Source organism: Dendropsophus ebraccatus, chromosome 14 (genome assembly GCF_027789765.1).
Source record: "Dendropsophus ebraccatus isolate aDenEbr1 chromosome 14, aDenEbr1.pat, whole genome shotgun sequence".
Taxonomy (NCBI): Eukaryota; Metazoa; Chordata; class Amphibia; order Anura; family Hylidae; genus Dendropsophus; species Dendropsophus ebraccatus.
The window spans coordinates 30,321,550-30,340,412 of record NC_091467.1 but is presented as its reverse complement, the minus strand read 5'-3'; the positions used below and the strand labels follow the sequence as shown (position 1 = coordinate 30,340,412).

At 44.8% G+C, this 18,863-nt stretch overlaps 1 protein-coding gene across 1 annotated transcript; it reads right to left on the bottom strand.

Moving 5' to 3' along the window:
* Positions 1–1,073: 1,073 nt before the first annotated feature.
* On the bottom strand, positions 1,074–4,035 carry FZD2 (frizzled class receptor 2). The gene has a single exon (XM_069953837.1). The coding sequence runs from the start codon at positions 3,663–3,665 to the stop codon at positions 2,010–2,012; it is 1,656 nt and encodes a 551-aa protein (XP_069809938.1). The 5' UTR covers positions 3,666–4,035; the 3' UTR covers positions 1,074–2,009.
* Positions 4,036–18,863: the final 14,828 nt, after the last annotated feature.

The following is an 18,863-nucleotide window of genomic DNA, read 5'->3' as shown; positions in this document are numbered from 1 at the left end:
GCCTATGGATATGTTTAGTTTGTATGTCAGGAATGCTCCTGATGTACATGCTAAATGTATCCTATTACCCCAGTGGTGCAAGGATAGCCTAGAGCTAGCCATACATTTTGTGTCATCTCTCCCAATCCTGCCATACACCTTCAAGCTGGGCATGTGTTCTAAATGGGAGGAGAAAGAGAACCACTGCCAGACATCTCTGGGACAGGACGATCAGTCATGATGAAAACTACCATGCTCAGGGTTGTGTTCCCCAAAATCATTTGTTAGAAGACCATGGGGGAGATTTATCAAACATGGTGTGAAACTGGCTCAGTTGCCCCTAGCAACCAATCAGATTCCACCTCTCATTCCTCACAGACTCTTTGGAAAATAAAGGTGGAATCTGATTGGTTGCTAGGGGCAACTGAGCCAGTTTCACTTTACACCATGTTTGATAAATATTAGATTAGAGGTGCACATCCTGCGGCCTTCTAGCTGTTACAAAACTAAATTTTACATACTAGGGTGCCCAAGCATGATGTGAATTGTAGTTGTACAACAGTTTGGTGGCTGCAGGTTTTACACCCCTGAATGAGCTGCCAACCCCCCCAATATCTTTGAGTATGGCCAGCTAATGTGCATTACCAGCTTCAGGCTGAATTCACTAATGCAGTTTTTAGTGCAGCTTTGGGTATATCCAAAAGTATAACAGTAAGACGAATATGTCATATAATATGTATCCACTTCTGTGCTTAGGTAAAAAAAAAAAAAAAACAATGCATCAAACACTACACATGTGCATCCAGCCTAACAGGATGAACAACCTGCAGAACTACTGACACTCAGTATTGGGCTATGTTCACAAACAGTATTTTGGTCTGAATTTTTTAACCAAAACTAGGAGTGGATTGAAATTACAGAAGGGCTATGTTCACACACTGTTGATGGCAATTATTTGCCATTAAATGGCAGCCATTCGCTAAATTTCAAAGGTGTGTGAATGTAGTTTTTCTGTGTTTTTGTGTCTATCTGATTAATTTTATCTAGCTCCAGAATAAAAGAGAAAAGCATGAAAAGACTTTTTTTTTGTGGTTCTTAACAAAAATATTTTTTTGTCATTTTTAATTTCAAAATTAATAAAAATCAACATATTCAATAACAAATCCATATGTATTCAGGGTAGAGGGAATGCTGGTTCATATTAAAACCCAAGATAGTAAGCAAGGTTTACAAGTGACACGTCCCTCTCAATGTACGACACACACGTAAAAAGTCAAATCTGTACCATGAAAACACCTGCATATCAAGAAATTGTCTCCAGCCAACTGGTTTCATCTAGAGGTGTGCTGGACTGTCTGTCCTCTTACAAAATCCACTATACAAACAAAAAACAAAAAAAATTAAAGTAAAAAGGAAAGAAATGTTGTAACTCGGGCAAAGTTCGGGGAATTAAAGTATTAGAAACCCCCTTCAATAATCCAGTTGTGTCATAGCGACAAACTACAGCAGCAGCACAGTGATCTGTGTAAAGGTGATGATGTACCATCAGACGCACACACACACACACATATACTAAGATGATCTCTAAAGTTCTTTGGTTGGCTTATATGAAAACTAGTACGAATTCCACGGTTTAGCAGGGCAACATATAAAAAAAAAAATAATAAAAATACTGTATATAATATCCAGGAAGAGCCAAAAATCAAACCGACTGCAGTCTAAATGTCTCCGTTTCTCACAAGGCACAGTCAAGTCAATAAAAAGGATTGAGAAGCGAAGGAGAAGGGTCTTTTATTCCATGGAATCTTTTCTATACTTCTCCAATTTTTACCCTATATTTTAAATAGAAATATATAATTTACAAAAAAAAATTCTATTTACAGTCTTAATTACAACTCCAGAGAGATGTGCCTGAAGGTATGGTACGGAGGTCTACATACACAGCATGGAGTGACAAAAAACTGGGAGGAAAGTCTGGAGAATGTATAGTTCTAAGTTGGTTCCAGGCCCCGTTTTGAGCGGCTCAGTCCTTACACAGTTGTCTCGCCGTGTTTGCTGTTGGTAAGCCTGGTGTAAAACTTTCTCCATGAATGAAGAGTTTTGCCTGACCAGATCCAGAACCCAGACGTGATGCCAACAATGAGGGTCATGAGATACTTTATCATATAGACTGTGAAGTCTGGAGTCATGCGCGGGGTATACTGCATAGGGCAGGGGATGGCTAGGCTTTTGCAGTTGTGGCTCACCCAACTCCGCTCCCAGTGCTCCCTAAAGGCCTGCTCATAGAAGTAGCATGCAATGACAATGGTGGCAGGTACGGTGTAAAGAACACTGAAGACCCCAATCCGAACCATCAACCGCTCCAGCTTCTCTGTCTTGGTGCCATCGTGTTTCATGATTGTCCTGATTCTGAAGAGGGATACAAAACCAGCAAGGAGAAATGAGGTTCCGATGAAGAGGTAGACAAAGAGGGGAGCCAGGACGAATCCCCTCAGTGGGTCAATGCTATTTAGTCCAACAAAGCAAACTCCACTCAGAAGGTCTCCATCAATTTGCCCCATGGCTAGAATGGTTATGGTCTTCACAGCAGGTACTGCCCATGCTGCCAAATGGAAGTACTGGGAATTGGCTTCTATGGCTTCATGTCCCCACTTCATGCCAGCGGCCAGAAACCATGTTAATGAAAGGATGACCCACCAGATGGAGCTAGCCATGCTGAAAAAGTAAAGCATCATGAAGAGAATGGTGCACCCTTCCTTCTTGGTACCTTGTACAACAGTTTTATACCCATCCTCCGAGAAGCCCTCATTGCACACAACTTTATCACCAAGCACGAAGCCAGCGATGTAAGCCACTGACACCATGGTGTAGCATCCAGACAAGAATATGATGGGTCTTTCAGGGTATCGAAACCTTTGCATATCTACCAAGTAAGTGGTCACTGTGAAGAAGGTGGATGCACAGCAAAGTACTGACCAAATAAGAATCCAAACTCTGGCAAAGCGGATCTCTTCTTGGCTGAAGAACATGAAGCCATCACTCTTTGAAGGCTCACATGGAGCCGCACAGTCCTTCTCTCCTAAGAATCTGTAGTTGAGATAGGAAGGTACTTTCAACACTCGAGGGCAGTGGAAGGGATGATCAGGTGTGGCAAAGACCGCAGGTACAACAGTTCCATGCAGCGGCGGACTAGTGGTCAACAATGGTGGACCCCCATCTTCTGAGTGGTTCTGCCCAACGCAGATCTGCTCGGCACCATGGCGGGGAAAGTTCTCACACCTCAACCTCTCCGGCCATTGGAAGCCAAACTTATTCATGAGGGCTTCACAACCTTGTCTGGCCCGTTCACATATAGAGCGGCAGGGAGGAATGGCCTGCTCCAGCACTGTGCACACCGGGGCGTACATGGAGCAGAGGAAGAAGCGCAGCTCGGAAGAACACTGCACCTTCACCAATGGGTAGAACTGGTGGACCTCCAGCCCAGCATCTTCTTGGTTGGTGTGCCCCAATAGGTTGGGCATGATTGTCTGGTTGTAGGCGATGTCTGTGCACAGGGGGATGGAGATGGGCTGGCAGAAGCCATGCTCTGGCACTGAGATGCCCTTCTCACCATGGAGTTGGGCATCGGCCAGGAAAGTCAGGGCAAGTAATGCATAGAGAAGGGTGGCTGCGGGCACACCCTGCATGGCTGGGGGATAGGAGGCAGACAGACCTGATCACAGTAGTAGTAGAGTCAGGGAGCAGGCTCCAGAGCTGCAGTCACACGTGTCTCCTGGAGATCTGCTGCGATCACACAGAGTTGTGCTTGTGCCTCTTCAGCCTCCCCCTCCGGTGTCACCCGATCTCCCCGGGCTGTGCCCTCTGCAGGCGGCAGTCACCTATGGCCGGCCTCAGGTCGCTGCGCTCCGGTCGGCTCTGCCCCGCTCTCTGCTCCCTCTTCTCTCTCTCCGGTTCTGATTCGGATCACTTTCCCTTTGTGCTCCGCTTCTCCAGTCACTTCTGAACAATCCGTTTCAAGGCGCCCTCTGTCCCGGGACCGGATCCTCTCCTCCAAGCCAAAACTTAGGGGCCGCCTTGAAACCGCCCCTCTTCCCCCCTCCCTAGGTCCCACAACCCTTCCCAAAAAATCTCCCTCGGCCAATGGGATGTGAGCACTTAGTGCAGAGAGGGGGGAGACAGCGCACCCCTCCTGGATAATCAGGAGCATGTCTATATAGGATCAGGGAACTTCGGCTCCAACCCTACCCCCATCCCATAAAGTGCGAGTCACCGAGGATCCGATTTCTCGTGCTGCCATGCACAATGAGCGGCCCCATCACGTAAACGCATCATAAGGCCCCCTGCCCGCTCCTCAGCCGCCATCATAGCGCTTCATCCCCTCAGCCCTAATCTCATCCGATTTCACACTCACTTCATGAACAACTCTGCCTGGCGCTGCCTATGTCCACAGCTCACAGGGGGGCTGCTGCTGCTCCTCAGGTCTCTGCTGCTCCTCATGTCTCTGCTGCTGCTCCTCAGGTCTCTGCTGCTCCTCCTCAGGTCTCTGCTGCTGCTCCTCATGTCTCTGCTGCTGCTCCTCAGGTCTCTGCTGCTGCTCCTCAGGTCTCTGCTGCTGCTCCTCAGGTCTCTGCTGCTCCTCCTCAGGTCTCTGCTGCTGCTCCTCAGGTCTCTGCTGCTCCTCCTCAGGTCTCTGCTGCTGCTCCTCAGGTCTCTGCTGCTCCTCATGTCTCTGCTGCTGCTCCTCAGGTCTCTGCTGCTCCTCATGTCTCTGCTGCTGCTCCTCAGGTCTCTGCTGCTGCTCCTCAGGTCTCTGCTGCTTCTCATGTCTCTGCTGCTGCTCCTCAGGTCTCTGCTGCTCCTCAGGTCTCTGCTGCTGCTCCTCAGGTCTCTGCTGCTGCTCCTCATGTCTCTGCTGCTGCTCCTCAGGTCTCTGCTGCTCCTCATGTCTCTGTTGCTGCTCCTCAGGTCTCTGCTGCTTCTCATGTCTCTGCTGCTGCTCCTCAGGTCTCTGCTGCTCCTCAAGTCTCTGCTGCTGCTCCTCAGGTCTCTGCTGCTGCTCCTCAGGTCTCTGCTGCTTCTCATGTCTCTGCTGCTGCTCCTCATGTCTCTGTTGCTGCTCCTCAGGTCTCTGCTGCTTCTCATGTCTCTGCTGCTGCTCCTCAGGTCTCTGCTGCTCCTCAGGTCTCTGCTGCTCCTCAGGTCTCTGCTGCTGCTCCTCAGGTCTCTGCTGCTCCTCCTCAGGTGTCTGCTGCTCCTCCTCAGGTGTCTGCTGCTGCTCCTCAGGTCTCTGCAGCTGCTCCTCAGGTCTCTGCTGCTGCTCCTCAGGTCACTGCTGCTCCTCATGTCTCTGCTGCTGCTCCTCATGTCTCTGCTGCTCCTCAGGTCTGCTGCTCCTTATGTCTCTGCTGCTGCTCCTCAGGTCTCTGCTGCTGCTCCTCAGGTCTCTGCTGCTCCTCCTCAGGTCTCTGCTGCTGCTGCTCCTCCTCATGTCTCTGCTGCTCCTCATGTCTATGCTGCTCCTCATGTCTCTGCTGCTGCTCCTCAGACCTCTGCTGCTGCTGCTCCTCATGCCTCTGCTGCTGCTCCTCAGGTCTCTGCTGCTGCTGCTCCTCAGGTCTCTGCTGCTGCTCCTCAGGTCGCTGCTGCTGCTGCTCCTTAGGTCTCTTCCTGCAGGACATACAGCAGCTGATAAGTACTGGAAGACTTTACTTTTTTTTTTTAAGAAGTAAATTACAAATCTTTGGCACTTTCTGGCACCAGTAGTGTATAAAAATTTTTTGATTGGTCAGGGTCTCACCGGGAGAAACATGCAAAAACCAGGCTCCATTACAAATCTGACCATGGCCAGTGAATACTCAGACCCCGAGTAATCAAAACTTTTTACATGTCTGTCTTGTAAAAAGATTTCTTTGAAAGGAATACGTCATCACTTTCACTGCCTGAACCATGGTCATCAGGGTAAAACAAGGTAGCTCGAAAAACTTTGATAGATCTTTTCCTATACCCAAACAGAAAGAGATCTATCGGTCAAGACTGGTGAGCAGGGAGAAGCCTCAAGGGATGGCCCTGATATCTACTGGTTCAGGCAGCATGACAATGATGATAGCTTTCTTTTATAAAGGGTTGTCCAGGGATAGGGGAAAAAAAATTCTGCATGTCTGGAGGTGATGAAAAAACAATGACTAATGCTGGGTTTACACGTGGCGATAATTGGCCCGATCGTACGATTAACGATTTCGAAGTAAAATTTTTTCTTTTTATAACGATCAGCGTTTAGATGGAATGATATATCGTACGGAAAAATCGTTTTGCGATCGCTTAAGCCTATCTCGCACATAGGTTAAATTGGTGAACGACTGTTTACAAGGAACGATCTGCAAATTTGAGAACATGTTCAGGAGCCTCCCTGCTCAGCCAATTACTGAGTGATGCAGGACACTGCTGCGGCCATTGATTGGTTCCTCGTGCTGACCCTGATTCCAGAAGTGCTGGTTCCATTACCATTGCTTCATGTAACAGAGCACGGGCTGTGAGGGAGATGAGTATAGGTTTTTTACATCCTGTCTAAAGAAAAATTGTCCCAGGATAACCTCTATGAACAGTGGGGGAGATTTATCAAACATGGTGTAAAGTGAAACAGCTCAGCTGCCCCTAGCAACCAATCAGATTCCACTTTTCATTCATCACAGGCTCTTTGGAAAATGAAAGGTGGAATCTGATTGGTTGCTAGGGGCAACTGAGCCAGTTTCACTTTACACCATGTTTGATAAATCTCCCCCAGTATTCCTATTTTGATGTGATGCCATTACTGAATGAGGAGATGTGACCTCTGGAATCACCAAGTGATGGAAAAACATAGCCTGGTCAGATAGATCCAGATCTCTGTGGCACCATACTGGTGGGAGGGATAGGACTGGGTACAAGCCACATGGGAGTCAATGATCCCTTCCTGACAGGTGTGAACAGTTCAGACTGGCGGAGGAGGTACAATGGTGTAGGGAATACTCTCTTAGCGCACCCTGGCTTTTCTGATATATGTCAATGGATGCTTGGACAGTAGTAGGTAAGCATTGTGGCAACCATCATGGTAGCTGTTTCCTCTTTGGTAGAATGGGACTGTCAGTATGATGATGCTTCCCTGGTCTTTTCTATCCCCAGATCTTAGTAGAATGGGCTCTTCAGAACATGTCAGGACCTCATGTAATGTGCAGCAAGTGATCCTGTACACAAAGACCAACATTCTAAAGAGGCCATTTTGTCTGTGTCTCTTACTACCCCCCCTTCCCCCTTCCCCCCCCCCCCCCCCCCCCCCCCCAAAAAAAAAGCCCTACCCATGAAAAAAAGCCCTATCATAAGTAGAGTTTTCAGAGTAGGCTTGAAAGAGAGTATGTATACCGTAGCTCGCCAATGTCCTGGACAAGTGCCCTGCCATCTCCCAGCAAGGCACAATCCTCTCACCCACTTCCAAGTCCCACTAGTACATTTTTACCCCCAGACAACACAAGTTTAAAAATAAAAAAAAGTTACTTTGTAAAGTATGAGAAAGGGAATGTTGTTTATAGGAACAAAATAAGACCTACCCTGAAAATAAGCCCTAGCCTTTTTTTCTGAGGAAAAAAGGTAATTTAAGGCCCTGCCTTATTTTTTGGAGGAACACGGTATGACCACTCTTAGTCTATGTTTATACTATTTAGTGGGAACATAGCCTAATAGTGACACAAATCAAACTATTGGAATAATTGTACTATTATGAAGACTAAATGACCACCAGCCCTCAGATTGTGTCATTCATCAGTGACCTTATCTGCCCTCCCTACATTATAAATACTTTACCATGTGGGTGTCTGGTATCTATAAAAAGTTTCATCATTTCTGAGGTTACCAAATATCTTTCGAGGCTGGAGCTAAAGATGTGTTTTTTTCCCTTTTTGTTGTGTGACAGTAGCATTGCTTACATAGGCAATCACTCACACGTATAAGAATATACACTGAATGTCTCCAACTGGTGTCAGAAAGTTACATAGATTTGTAATTTACTTCTATTTAAAAATCTCAAGTCTTCCCATACTTATCAACCGCAGTATGACCTGCAGGAAATGTTGTTTTTTTTTCAGTCAGACACAATGCTCTCTGCTGCCACCTCTGTCCATGTCAGGAACTGTCCAAAGCAAGTGAGGTTTTCTATGGGAATTTGCTACAGCTCTGGACAGTTCCTGTCTTGGACAGAGGTGGCAGCAGAGAGCACTGTGTCAGACTGAAAAGAAAACACCACTTCCTGCAGGACATACAACAGCTGATAAGTATGGGAAGACTTGATATTTTTAAATAGAAGTAAAATACAAATCTTTGTTACTTTCTGAAACCAGTGAAAGGAAGAGATTTTCGCTGGATAGCCCCTCTAAGGCTCTGTTCACATCTGTTTTAGAGGCTGTCTGAAAAGTTTCCATTGCATATTGTCAAATGGAGCAATGGATCCTTAGTAATCTATAAAATGGACGTGCAGATTTTCTTTTTTTTATTGGAAAAGTGAACGAAATGTACAAAGGCTTGGTAGTTCTGAGGCTACAGAAGTTGTCTTCTATAGTTGGCCTTAGGCTAGAGCTAAGGCCATGTTTATATAGTACGGCTTTTTCTCACAGATTCATACTGTACCCTCGAGAAAACAAAAAATGGAAGCATGTTGCAACACGTGTCGTATTACAAAGGTATTCTCCCCTGGAAGCATTGCCTTTAGGGTAGAATATGGTACATGACAGAGGTATAGTACCACATCATAGGGAGCACCGACCAGTCTGTATTACATGGTTTTCCTGTGTTCATCCCAACCCTATTACTAAATAAAGACCCTCTGGCTAGCAGGGGAAGCTGCATGTATGGGGAGTTAGGGGCTATTGTATGGACAGTATTATATTAATCCTATCATGTTTTAGTTACTCCTGGTTCAAGATGAAAAAAAGAACAACCGTACCCCCACAATCTGTGTGTCTCCAGGTGTTCCCATCATACCCTGACAGTCTTTGATGATCTATACTGCTGGTAGGTTGGGTCTGTAGACCTGCGGTCAGGCTGGGACTTGCAGTCGTAATACGGACACAAGAATGAGCCAGTATTACACTCAAGTGAAACCTTCTTAGTTTTATAGGAGCGGGCTTCTTTTTCTTCTTCCATTTCACTTTTTAAAGGACAAGTATTTGGCCTTCAGTTTGGTATAAAAAACAGCAATGGAAATAATCATTGGCAAGTTGTTTCCACCCCTCACCATATCCTAACTATTCCTCTCTATATACTGCATCAATCATTCATTGTCATGTTACCATACTGTAGTGGAACATTGGAAAGTCTTTATGGGTAAGGAAAGGTGTCCTCTATACCAGGATTAGTGTATGGGCACACAAAGGAATTCTCGTGAACTCTGCTTCCACTGCCGCTACTCCATTCTATGGTTAGGCAGATTGCGCCGTCCGCCCAAAGAATGAACGTGTCCAAGGTCACATAGTACACATTTTAGTTAGGAGACCCCATTTTTAAAGGGGTCTCAACGATATTATAAAAAGAGATGACTGTAGACAGTACTGTGCATGTCTGAGCTGTGTAACATACCTCCTGTGGGCTTTCTGTCCCTAAGGTGGGTTTTACAAACCATGCGAACTATTATACCGCCATATTGAGGCTCCTAACAACTTTTTGACCGAAACTTGGATCACCATAGCGTTTCATGGAGACTTAGGTTCTGTTTAGCAGCACTGTGGTTATTTCAGCCATAATCTAGACCATAAAATGTTTGTATTATGGTTGTGTGAAATCGACATAGTATAGTGGTTATCTGTCCAATTAGTATCTATGGAGGTCTCCTCAAGTTAATGTAGTCCGCCTGCAGATATTCTCTCTCTCCTCCTATTAAAGACATTTTTGGCTGAACAGGGGGAAGTCAGGAATAGATTTTGGATGAGTCGGGTAAGTACCTCAATGGTGGAAATAGAGGATATAGAAGCTGTCTTAAAGGGGTTATCCAACGTTAGAAAAACATGGCCACTTTCTTCTAGAGAAGGCACCACTTTTGTCTCCAGTTTGGGTGCAGATTTTGCATTTCAGTTCCATTGAAGTGAATGGAGCTTGCAAACCACACCTGAACTAGAGACAAGAGTGGTGCTGTCTCTGGAAGAAAGTGGCCGTGGTTTTCTATTGCTGGATAACCCCATTAAGGCCTTACTTGGCCGAAATACTGGCCATTCAGGTCGATAATCGTTTCATGTAATAGGACATGTTAAACTCACGATAACTCAACATGCACAATGTCGGCTGATCGTGGTCTTTCAACATGTTAAAAGCAACGGTCTGCAGTGTGTTCCCCTGTACAACAGGAGCGGCAGCAGCAGACCACCACTGACTGCAATGGAGACATGGGGATGTCAATTTTATTTCAGTATACTCACCAACCTAATGCCCCGTCATTGTAGTTCCAGCTGTGCCAGGGTCCTTACCTAACTCCTATATATGTGACTTTTCCCCTATAAAACTACACCTGAACACAAAATACATGTGTCAGCAAAACATGGCTTCTGCGTTGTGGCTTTATGACAGCAAGTATCCATAATAAAGACGTACATGGCCGCAATGTTCTAGACACACGGATGATTTTCAGAAATGTTTCAAGATTCACCCCAGATGAAAATAAACAGAAAAACAAATATATTCCTCATCCCTTGCTGTGGCTAAAAGTTTAGAGTGTTTGTCTGGCTTTTTTTTAAGCAGTCTGTCACCTTTCTCTATCCCCCAGGCTCCTTGGGGTGATGTATGGGGTGAGACGTGGCTGGTGTTTATATATAGGCAGCTAGCGTCCTGTTTCTGATTTGCAGACCCTCAGGCAGTGTACAAAGATTTCCTCATATCCTCCTCCTCCTTTTTAGGATGTTGTGGAAAGGGTGCCTGAGGGGCTGATAGGGAGAGGAGAGATCACTCCCAAGATAAATCTCTGCCTTTAATTTCTGCATTACACATATAATTCTGCTTCTTTTGTTAAAGATTTCATTAAAGGTTTTATCTGATGTTTTCTAGACCTGCTGAGCTGTACAACATAGTGTTATCTCCAATCACTCAGGTCCCCTGTACAGTCTGCCTACAGTTCAGCTTTATCTATCATACACAATGCTCTGTAGGCTTATAATATGTTATATCACTCTATATAACCTCCCCTATATCGCCTCTTATTTCTTTATATAACCTCCCATATATCTCCTCCTATTACTCCATATAACCTCCCATATATCTCCTCCTATTACTCCATATAACCTCCCATATATCTCCTCCTATTACTCCATCTATCCTCCCCTATATCTCCCCCTCTTACTTCATATACCCCCCCTATATCTCCTCCTATTACTCCATATAACCTCCCCTATATCTCCTCCTATTACTCCATATACCCTCCCCTATATCTCCTTCTATTACTCCATATAACCCCATATATCTCCTCCTATTACTCCATATAACCCCATATATCTCCTCCTCTTACTCCATATAACCTCCCATATATCTCCTCCTATTACTCCATCTAACCTCCCCTATATCTCCCCCTCTTACTTCATATACCCCCCCTATATCTCCTCCTATTACTCCATATAACCTCCCCTATATCTCCTCCTCTTACTCCATATAACCTCCCCTATATCTCCCCCTATTACTCCATATACCCTCCCCTATATCTCCCCCTCTTACTCCATATACCCCCCCTATATCTCCTCCTATTACTCCATATAACCTCCCCTATATATCCTCCTATTACTCCATATACCCTCCCCTATATCTCCTCCTATTACTCCATATACCCTCCCCTATATCTCCTCCTATTACTCCATATAACCCCCTATATCTCCTCCTATTACTCCATATAACCTCCCCTATATCTCCTCCTATTACTCCATATAACCTCCCCTATATCTCCTCCTATTACTCCATATACCCTCCTATATCTCCTCCTATTACTCCATATACCCTCCCCTATATCTCTTCCTATTACTCCATATAACCTCCCCTGTATCTCCCCCTATTACTCCATATAACCTCCCCTATATCTCCTCTTATTACTCCATATAATCTCCCTATATCTCCTCCTATTACTCCATATACCCCCCTATATCCCCTCCTATTACTCCATATACCCCCCTATATCCCCTCCTATTACTCCATATACCCTCCCCTATATCTCCTCCTATTACTCCATATAACCTCCTCTATATCTCCTCCTATTACTCCATATACCCTCCCTGTATCTCCTCATATTACTCCATATACCCCCCTATATCTCCCCCTATTACTCCATATACCCTCCCCTATATCTCCTCCTATTACTCCATATAACCTCCCCTATATCTCCTCCTATTACTCCATATAACCTCCCCTATATCTCCTCCTATTACTCCATATAACCTCCCTATATCTCCCCCTATTACTCCATATACCCTCCCCTATATTTCCTCCTATTACTCCATATACTCTTCCCTATATCTCCTCCTATTACTCCATATAACCTCCCCTATATCTCCTCCTATTACTCCATATAACCTCCCCTATATCTCCTCCTATTACTCCATATAACCTTTCCTATAGATTAGAGCCTTTTAAGGCCCTATTACACAAAGCGATAATCAGCCCTATTTGGTGGATTATCGGCTATTATGGCCGATAATCGCTTTGTGTAATAGAAGGCAACAAACAGCCGACATGCACGATCTTTAGATCATTTGGGGAGCTCTCGCTTATCTGACAGGTCGGCGCTCACTTGCTCCTGGAGATCGCTCCGTGTAATAGGGGCTTTAGGGTAATTTTTATCAGTTGCTTATGTTCCTTATCTATCTACTTCAATGCCCGATATGTGGCCGCGCAAGGACACAAGCGAGAACCGATCAGCAAGATCGGCACTCTATTACAGTGCCTTTAGAAGGCACAATGAATCAATTGGCCAGGCCACACAAATAAAAACTTCAACGCTTGTGCAGTTCTAGAAATGTTTTGCTTCCGGCCACACAGGAACGTGTGTGAGGGATAGATTTTACCATGCGCACAAAAGATGTGATCAGCTGTTGGGCGGGCGTTTTTTGGCTCTTTGGCTGATCACTGACACTCCCAGGCCCTTGGGCTCTTGATACCACTTGTCAAGTGGGGAGGCCCCCCTCAACTTGCTCCCTTCTCTCCTTTTACGCTGTTTCCCTTTTTCATGGGGGTCGTCCTAGAGTCAACTTCTGGCCTGGGAACTTGTTGCACTCTTTGTGTGGTTGCAGCCCAGCAATACAGCTTACCTGTCATTGAAAATAACTTTTGACATGTCATCAGGCATATCACAAGTTATTGATCGGAGTGGGTCTCACTGCTGAGGCCTGCTTTGATGAGGAGATATAGCTTGGGAGAGAGGCCATCCACTCTCCAGCCGCTCGCTAATTTCACTAATGTAGCCTCATAGACTTACATTTAATTCTTTTTTAATGCTTTTATTTGGATAGTGCACACAGATTGTCAGAATTAGATGATCAGAGGATACAGCTGGGGAGTGGACCGCCGGGCTCTCTCCTACTTGCAGCAGTGAGACCCGCTTTGATCAATAACTTTGGACATGCATGATGACATGTCAAAAGTTATTTTTAATGACAGTGACTCTTTGAGCCCCCATAGGTCAGCTGCATAAGATGTCTCAGAAGTTCTGCAGTTCACAATTCTTTAGTCAGCAACCAACAACCAGTCCTCTACAGGCCATGCTAGTCTTTTTGTCACCTACCCAGCAGCAAGTTGCATGAGGGCGGTAGTTCCCACCGCCATTTTGCTAACCAGATGTAAACTGCCAATCTTTACAGTGCATAAAAACCTCCAACACCAACGAAGCACGGATCAAAGGGCGCAGGTCCGGGAAGAATGGAATAAATATTGACGTATAAAATATTTATTGAGACTCGACGCGTTTCGGAACCGCATCGGTTCCTTTCTCAAGAGTCATAACTCTTGAGAAAGGAAGCGGTGTGGTTCCGAAACGCGTTGAGTCTCAATAAATATTTTATACGTCAATATTTATTCCATTCTTCCCGGACCTGCGCCCTTCGATCCGTGCTTCGTTGGTGTTGGAGGTTTTTATGCATATCATTCCTTTGGGATAGCGGGAGTGGCTGCGGTCCCTTATACATATAATCACAGAATAGTTCAGACAGTATGATCTGACTGTATCAAGAACCCTCAAAGATCAATACTAATCACAGTTAGGATCCTATTAAAATTTAACCTTTATTAATTACTAAATATAAAAGATACTCACACCAAAATGTGCGCAACAACAACCTCCACCATTATAGTTTCGGACCCGAAGTCCACACGCCTATATATATATAATAGCAGCCTATATAGACGTCGGTCAACTCAATATAGTCAGTTCCTAGACGATATATAAATAAATTGATAAAAATGTCATGTAAACCATCTTACTAAAGTGCATGCGTCCATACATAGGCTGTCTAACATCAGGAGCAGATCCTTATATATGGATAGGTGGTGGGAGTAACAGTCCCTATAGCTCCCTATAGGTGCACCACACTATCCCTGCTCGCTCAGGGTGTAGCGGGGTGATCGCCCTAGAAAGGGCGGCCCCTGCCCCGTACTACCCCTAACGCCACTCACCCTATAGTATCCCTTCCTAGATACACTCCCCAGGACAGGAGCCGCACATTTATCGCCGCCCGTTACCTGAGGCCATTGGGCCACGTGAGTGCAGTGATCCTAACCTATTTGGATTAACTGCGTTAGCCACATTACTTTGTTTTTTTGCCCACCCTGTCCGAATACTGAAGACCCCCCTGATGAGTATCATTACGAAACACTGGTGTCGGGAGTGTATCTAGGAAGGGATACTATAGGGTGAGTGGCGTTAGGGGTAGTACGGGGCAGGGGCCGCCCTTTCTAGGGCGATCACCCCGCTACACCCTGAGCAAACAGGGATAGTGTGGTGCACCTATAGGGAGCTATAGGGACTGTTACTCCCACCACCTATCCATATATAAGGATCTGCTCCTGATGTTAGACAGCCTATGTATGGACGCATGCACTTTAGTAAGATGGTTTACATGACATTTTTATCAATTTATTTATATATCTTCTAGGAACTGACTATATTGAGTTGACCGACGTCTATATAGGCTGCTATTATATATATATAGGCGTGTGGACTTCGGGTCCGAAACTATAATGGTGGAGGTTGTTGTTGCGCACATTTTGGTGTGAGTATCTTTTATATTTAGTAATTAATAAAGGTCCCTTATACATGCTTTGACGAGTGTTGTGCCTCTACCTATAGCACAACCCCACCAGGTGAGGGTCTCCTTACACGTTGTCTCCTCCCTGTCTGCTATACCTTTGATCCGCACTATGGAGCGCTGTCCTTCTGTATAATCTTTACAGTGAGCAGCATAATTGCTACACATTGTCAAACACAACTTATATAGAGTATATACTATAAGGAGAGGCAAGTGTTCTATTCATTGCAGGGACTATTGCATCTCTATTCTCAGAATTAGTGGAGGTTCAGTAATCGAACCCCTATTGATTATATTGTTATTGCTTATTCTATAAATAGAGGAGACAGAAATATCCAAGATGGGAAGAGGGAACAGTTCAATCTATGGTTCGCCAGCTATCGTAAGGTTGCCAGTTGTCAGGGATTGCTGGGATTTTGAGTTTTGCACTGTGCTTGATCATGGTAATATATTGCTATCAGAACCCACCACTTATAATGGTGACCCCTTTGTCTTCATACAATGATATACATTGTTATTACGCAAGTGAGTCACCCCTGACATAGTTGTAGTTTAGCTTTGGTAGGGTCACCACAAGAGCAGTAGTAGAATATAATTTAGTTAAAGGCAACCAATTGCATTGATAAACCTGCCCTCACAATGTGCGTAGTGGTGTCTAATCATCATGTAGCCATCACTGTGCTGCTTGTGAGGCGAAACACAATTATGTTGATGCGATTGAATTTTTATGGGAATACACAATCAGCCAACCACTCCTCAATCACAATGCGTTATGTCGGAAAAGCCTGTAATGTAGGCATGGGTCCAAACCATGAAATGATAAGTCTGGAGCAGTTTGGCTCATCACATGGGTGGCCAAATATTTGGTAATTTGTGAACGGATCAAACAAGCGGATGTGCCTGTGTGTGGCCGTGACGTCTGGTAAATACAGCTTGGCTGGTGCACAATGCTGAACTGCAAGATGCTCGCAGTTTTGGTCGGCGACAGACAAGCTGCCAATCATTGCTTCTTCATAGACAACAGCTGCTTATTGCACATAGTAAAAGTGAGATAATATGGCCCCTTAAAAGACTGGTGGCTTCAGAGCATGGCATTACCCTTTGTGGAGGCCACTTCATTCCTCTTTTTGTTTGGCTTTTATTCCACCCCCTAACTAGTTTTTGTTTTCCATTTCTCTGATTTCTTGCCTTGCCTGTGCTATACCTCCCTGCCCCCTCCGTCTCCTCTCCCTCCTTCCTGTAACTCTAGCTTGTCTCAGAGGCTGAGGTAAGAATGAGGGCGCTTTCTGCAGTGAGGCCCCTGTGACTTCAGGAGGTAATTGAAACCATAGGGTTGGGTGGAAGGGGGGAGGAAGGTGTGCATTAGCTCCAAAAATCAAAGACAGTTTTGGAGCGGGGATGCAGGCCTGCAGCCTGATTTACTGCTCCAGAAGGTAGGGGGGGTAGAGATATACACCTGTTGGCTGAGAATGAATGCTCCCATGGGGCACTAAGCATTAATGCTGGAGGGAGACCTTGCTCCCATGTCCCCACACTTTACTTTAACGCTATGCCTCTTATTGCGTTCATAGTTCCATCCTGTCCTGTCCGTTTCCTATTTGCTGTTACTCATGACTCCCTTTATTTTTTTATTTTATTTTTACACACGGGTGCCTCTGTATCCGAATTCACCAGAAATGAAGATCATCTGGCTGGTACTGCAGTACCGGCCGGGATGATCTTTAGTAACCCCGGCCGGGTCACAGAACGGCCGGTATTATACGCCATGTGAACATGGCTTAATGGTGCATTTATACCTTGCGATTGGTCCTGAATAGAAAAGTGTGCTGTCTGTTCTTTTTGCTATTGTGTGCTATTTTATTTTTATGTTTTCCAAGTATTCCAAGAATTAGAGCAAAATCTATCGATCTATAAAGACTTTAATAAAATTCTAGTAATATCTTCTGTCATTTGCTTATAATTTCTATAGAGGGGCCCGAAATGGATAGACATCAGTGGTTATCTGGACAGAACATGAATGTATCATTACATATACAGGTTGGGACGGGAAGAGCAGATGTTATGGTGACGATTAATCTGATGTGACTGACAAACCTCTTCATACAATTCAGGTGTAAAATTTCACCATGAACGGATATCTTTTCAGCAGCCATAACCTGCCAATTGCCGGCTATCGTTTTCAGACTCAGATTGTAAGCTCTTGGAAGCAGGGCCCTCACATCTCATTTTTGACCTGATCTCTGTAATGTTTGATTTCGTCTGTGTATGTGCCCCCAGTATTGTGAAGTGCTGAGGTATAGGTAGGCACTATATAAATAAAATTATTATTAGAATATTATCATTCCAGCAAAGGTTTAAAGGGATCCAATCAGATGGTGATTTTTATCTAAATGACAATGTTATTGTTAATATGTGCTCCAGGTCAGAGATCATCCCATTGTTAGATCCCTATCTCTCAGATCTGTTGTAAAAGTTTGTGGAGCATTACCTCCTTCAGAAACCTCAGGGCTGGCTGTAGACTCAGTGATAATTGCTAACAATGTGACTGTAAAGGTGACTATTAATGATAATGACCACTAAAACAATCAGCCCCCACCAATGATATTTGTTCAGCTACAGGGCCTGTTCTTGGTTGTTACTGATTAAATCATAGGGTTTTATGGGGTAAGCCCCCTTAACAAACCAGTTCCCCCTAAGGTGGAAACTACTGGGACACAACTGGTCAAATGGGGGAATATTGTCCTGGTTTATAAAATAATCTAATGGGGACAAACCCTACTCAACGACAAATAAAGCCAAAGGTTTTTCTTTCCAGGCATAATGGGAATTGTAGTTTTGCGAGAGCTAGAGGGCAAAAGGTTCCCCTGGAGTAAAAAGTAGCTGTCATAAGATGGACGGAAGCTTTAAGGGTATAAACCCACACACCGTATACACAGCGTATTTACTGCTGCGATACGCAGCAAAAACGCAACAAATACGCAACAAAAACGCAGCAGATTAGATCTAAATAACTGAACTCAGCATTAAATCTTCACCATCAAACTGCTGCGTATTTGCTGCGTATTTGTTGCGTATTTGTTGCGTATTTGCTGCGTATACGGTGTGTGGGTTTGTACCCTAAAGGTGTATTCTGCCACATTTTTTTTTATATCTCATGATAAAGAAAAATCTTCAGCGGCACTCACCATAAATTACACCTTTATTGAAGCACAAACACGTGTGCAGGAACATAGAAGAGGGCCGCTGAAGATTTTTCTTTATCGTGGAATATATGGACTTAAAGACAGCTGAGCACTGCCTACAACGCATGACTGAGAGCAGTGTCATTGGGAAGCCAATAGCTGTATGCTGGGACTTGTAGTGCTGGTGATCGTCTGGACTTTTTAAAATATCTTCTTACCCCAATGGGGTCGCAATAAATGCAGTCTCATCGCGTGTTGGTATCCAAAGAGACCTGAACTTCTGTTTTAATTGAGGAAATCGCTGCTGATCCGCCAATAGGCTGGAATGACAGGGACACGTTAACATATATACATTGATTGGCAGCAGTAAGGGGTGACACGGCCTCTCTGCTGCCACCAATGGCTGTGTTGACAA

Coding starts and splice junctions, on each gene's coding strand:
- FZD2 (XM_069953837.1), bottom strand. CDS start 3,665: ATGCAGGGTGTGCCCGCAGCCACCCTTCTCTATGCATTACTTGCCCTG.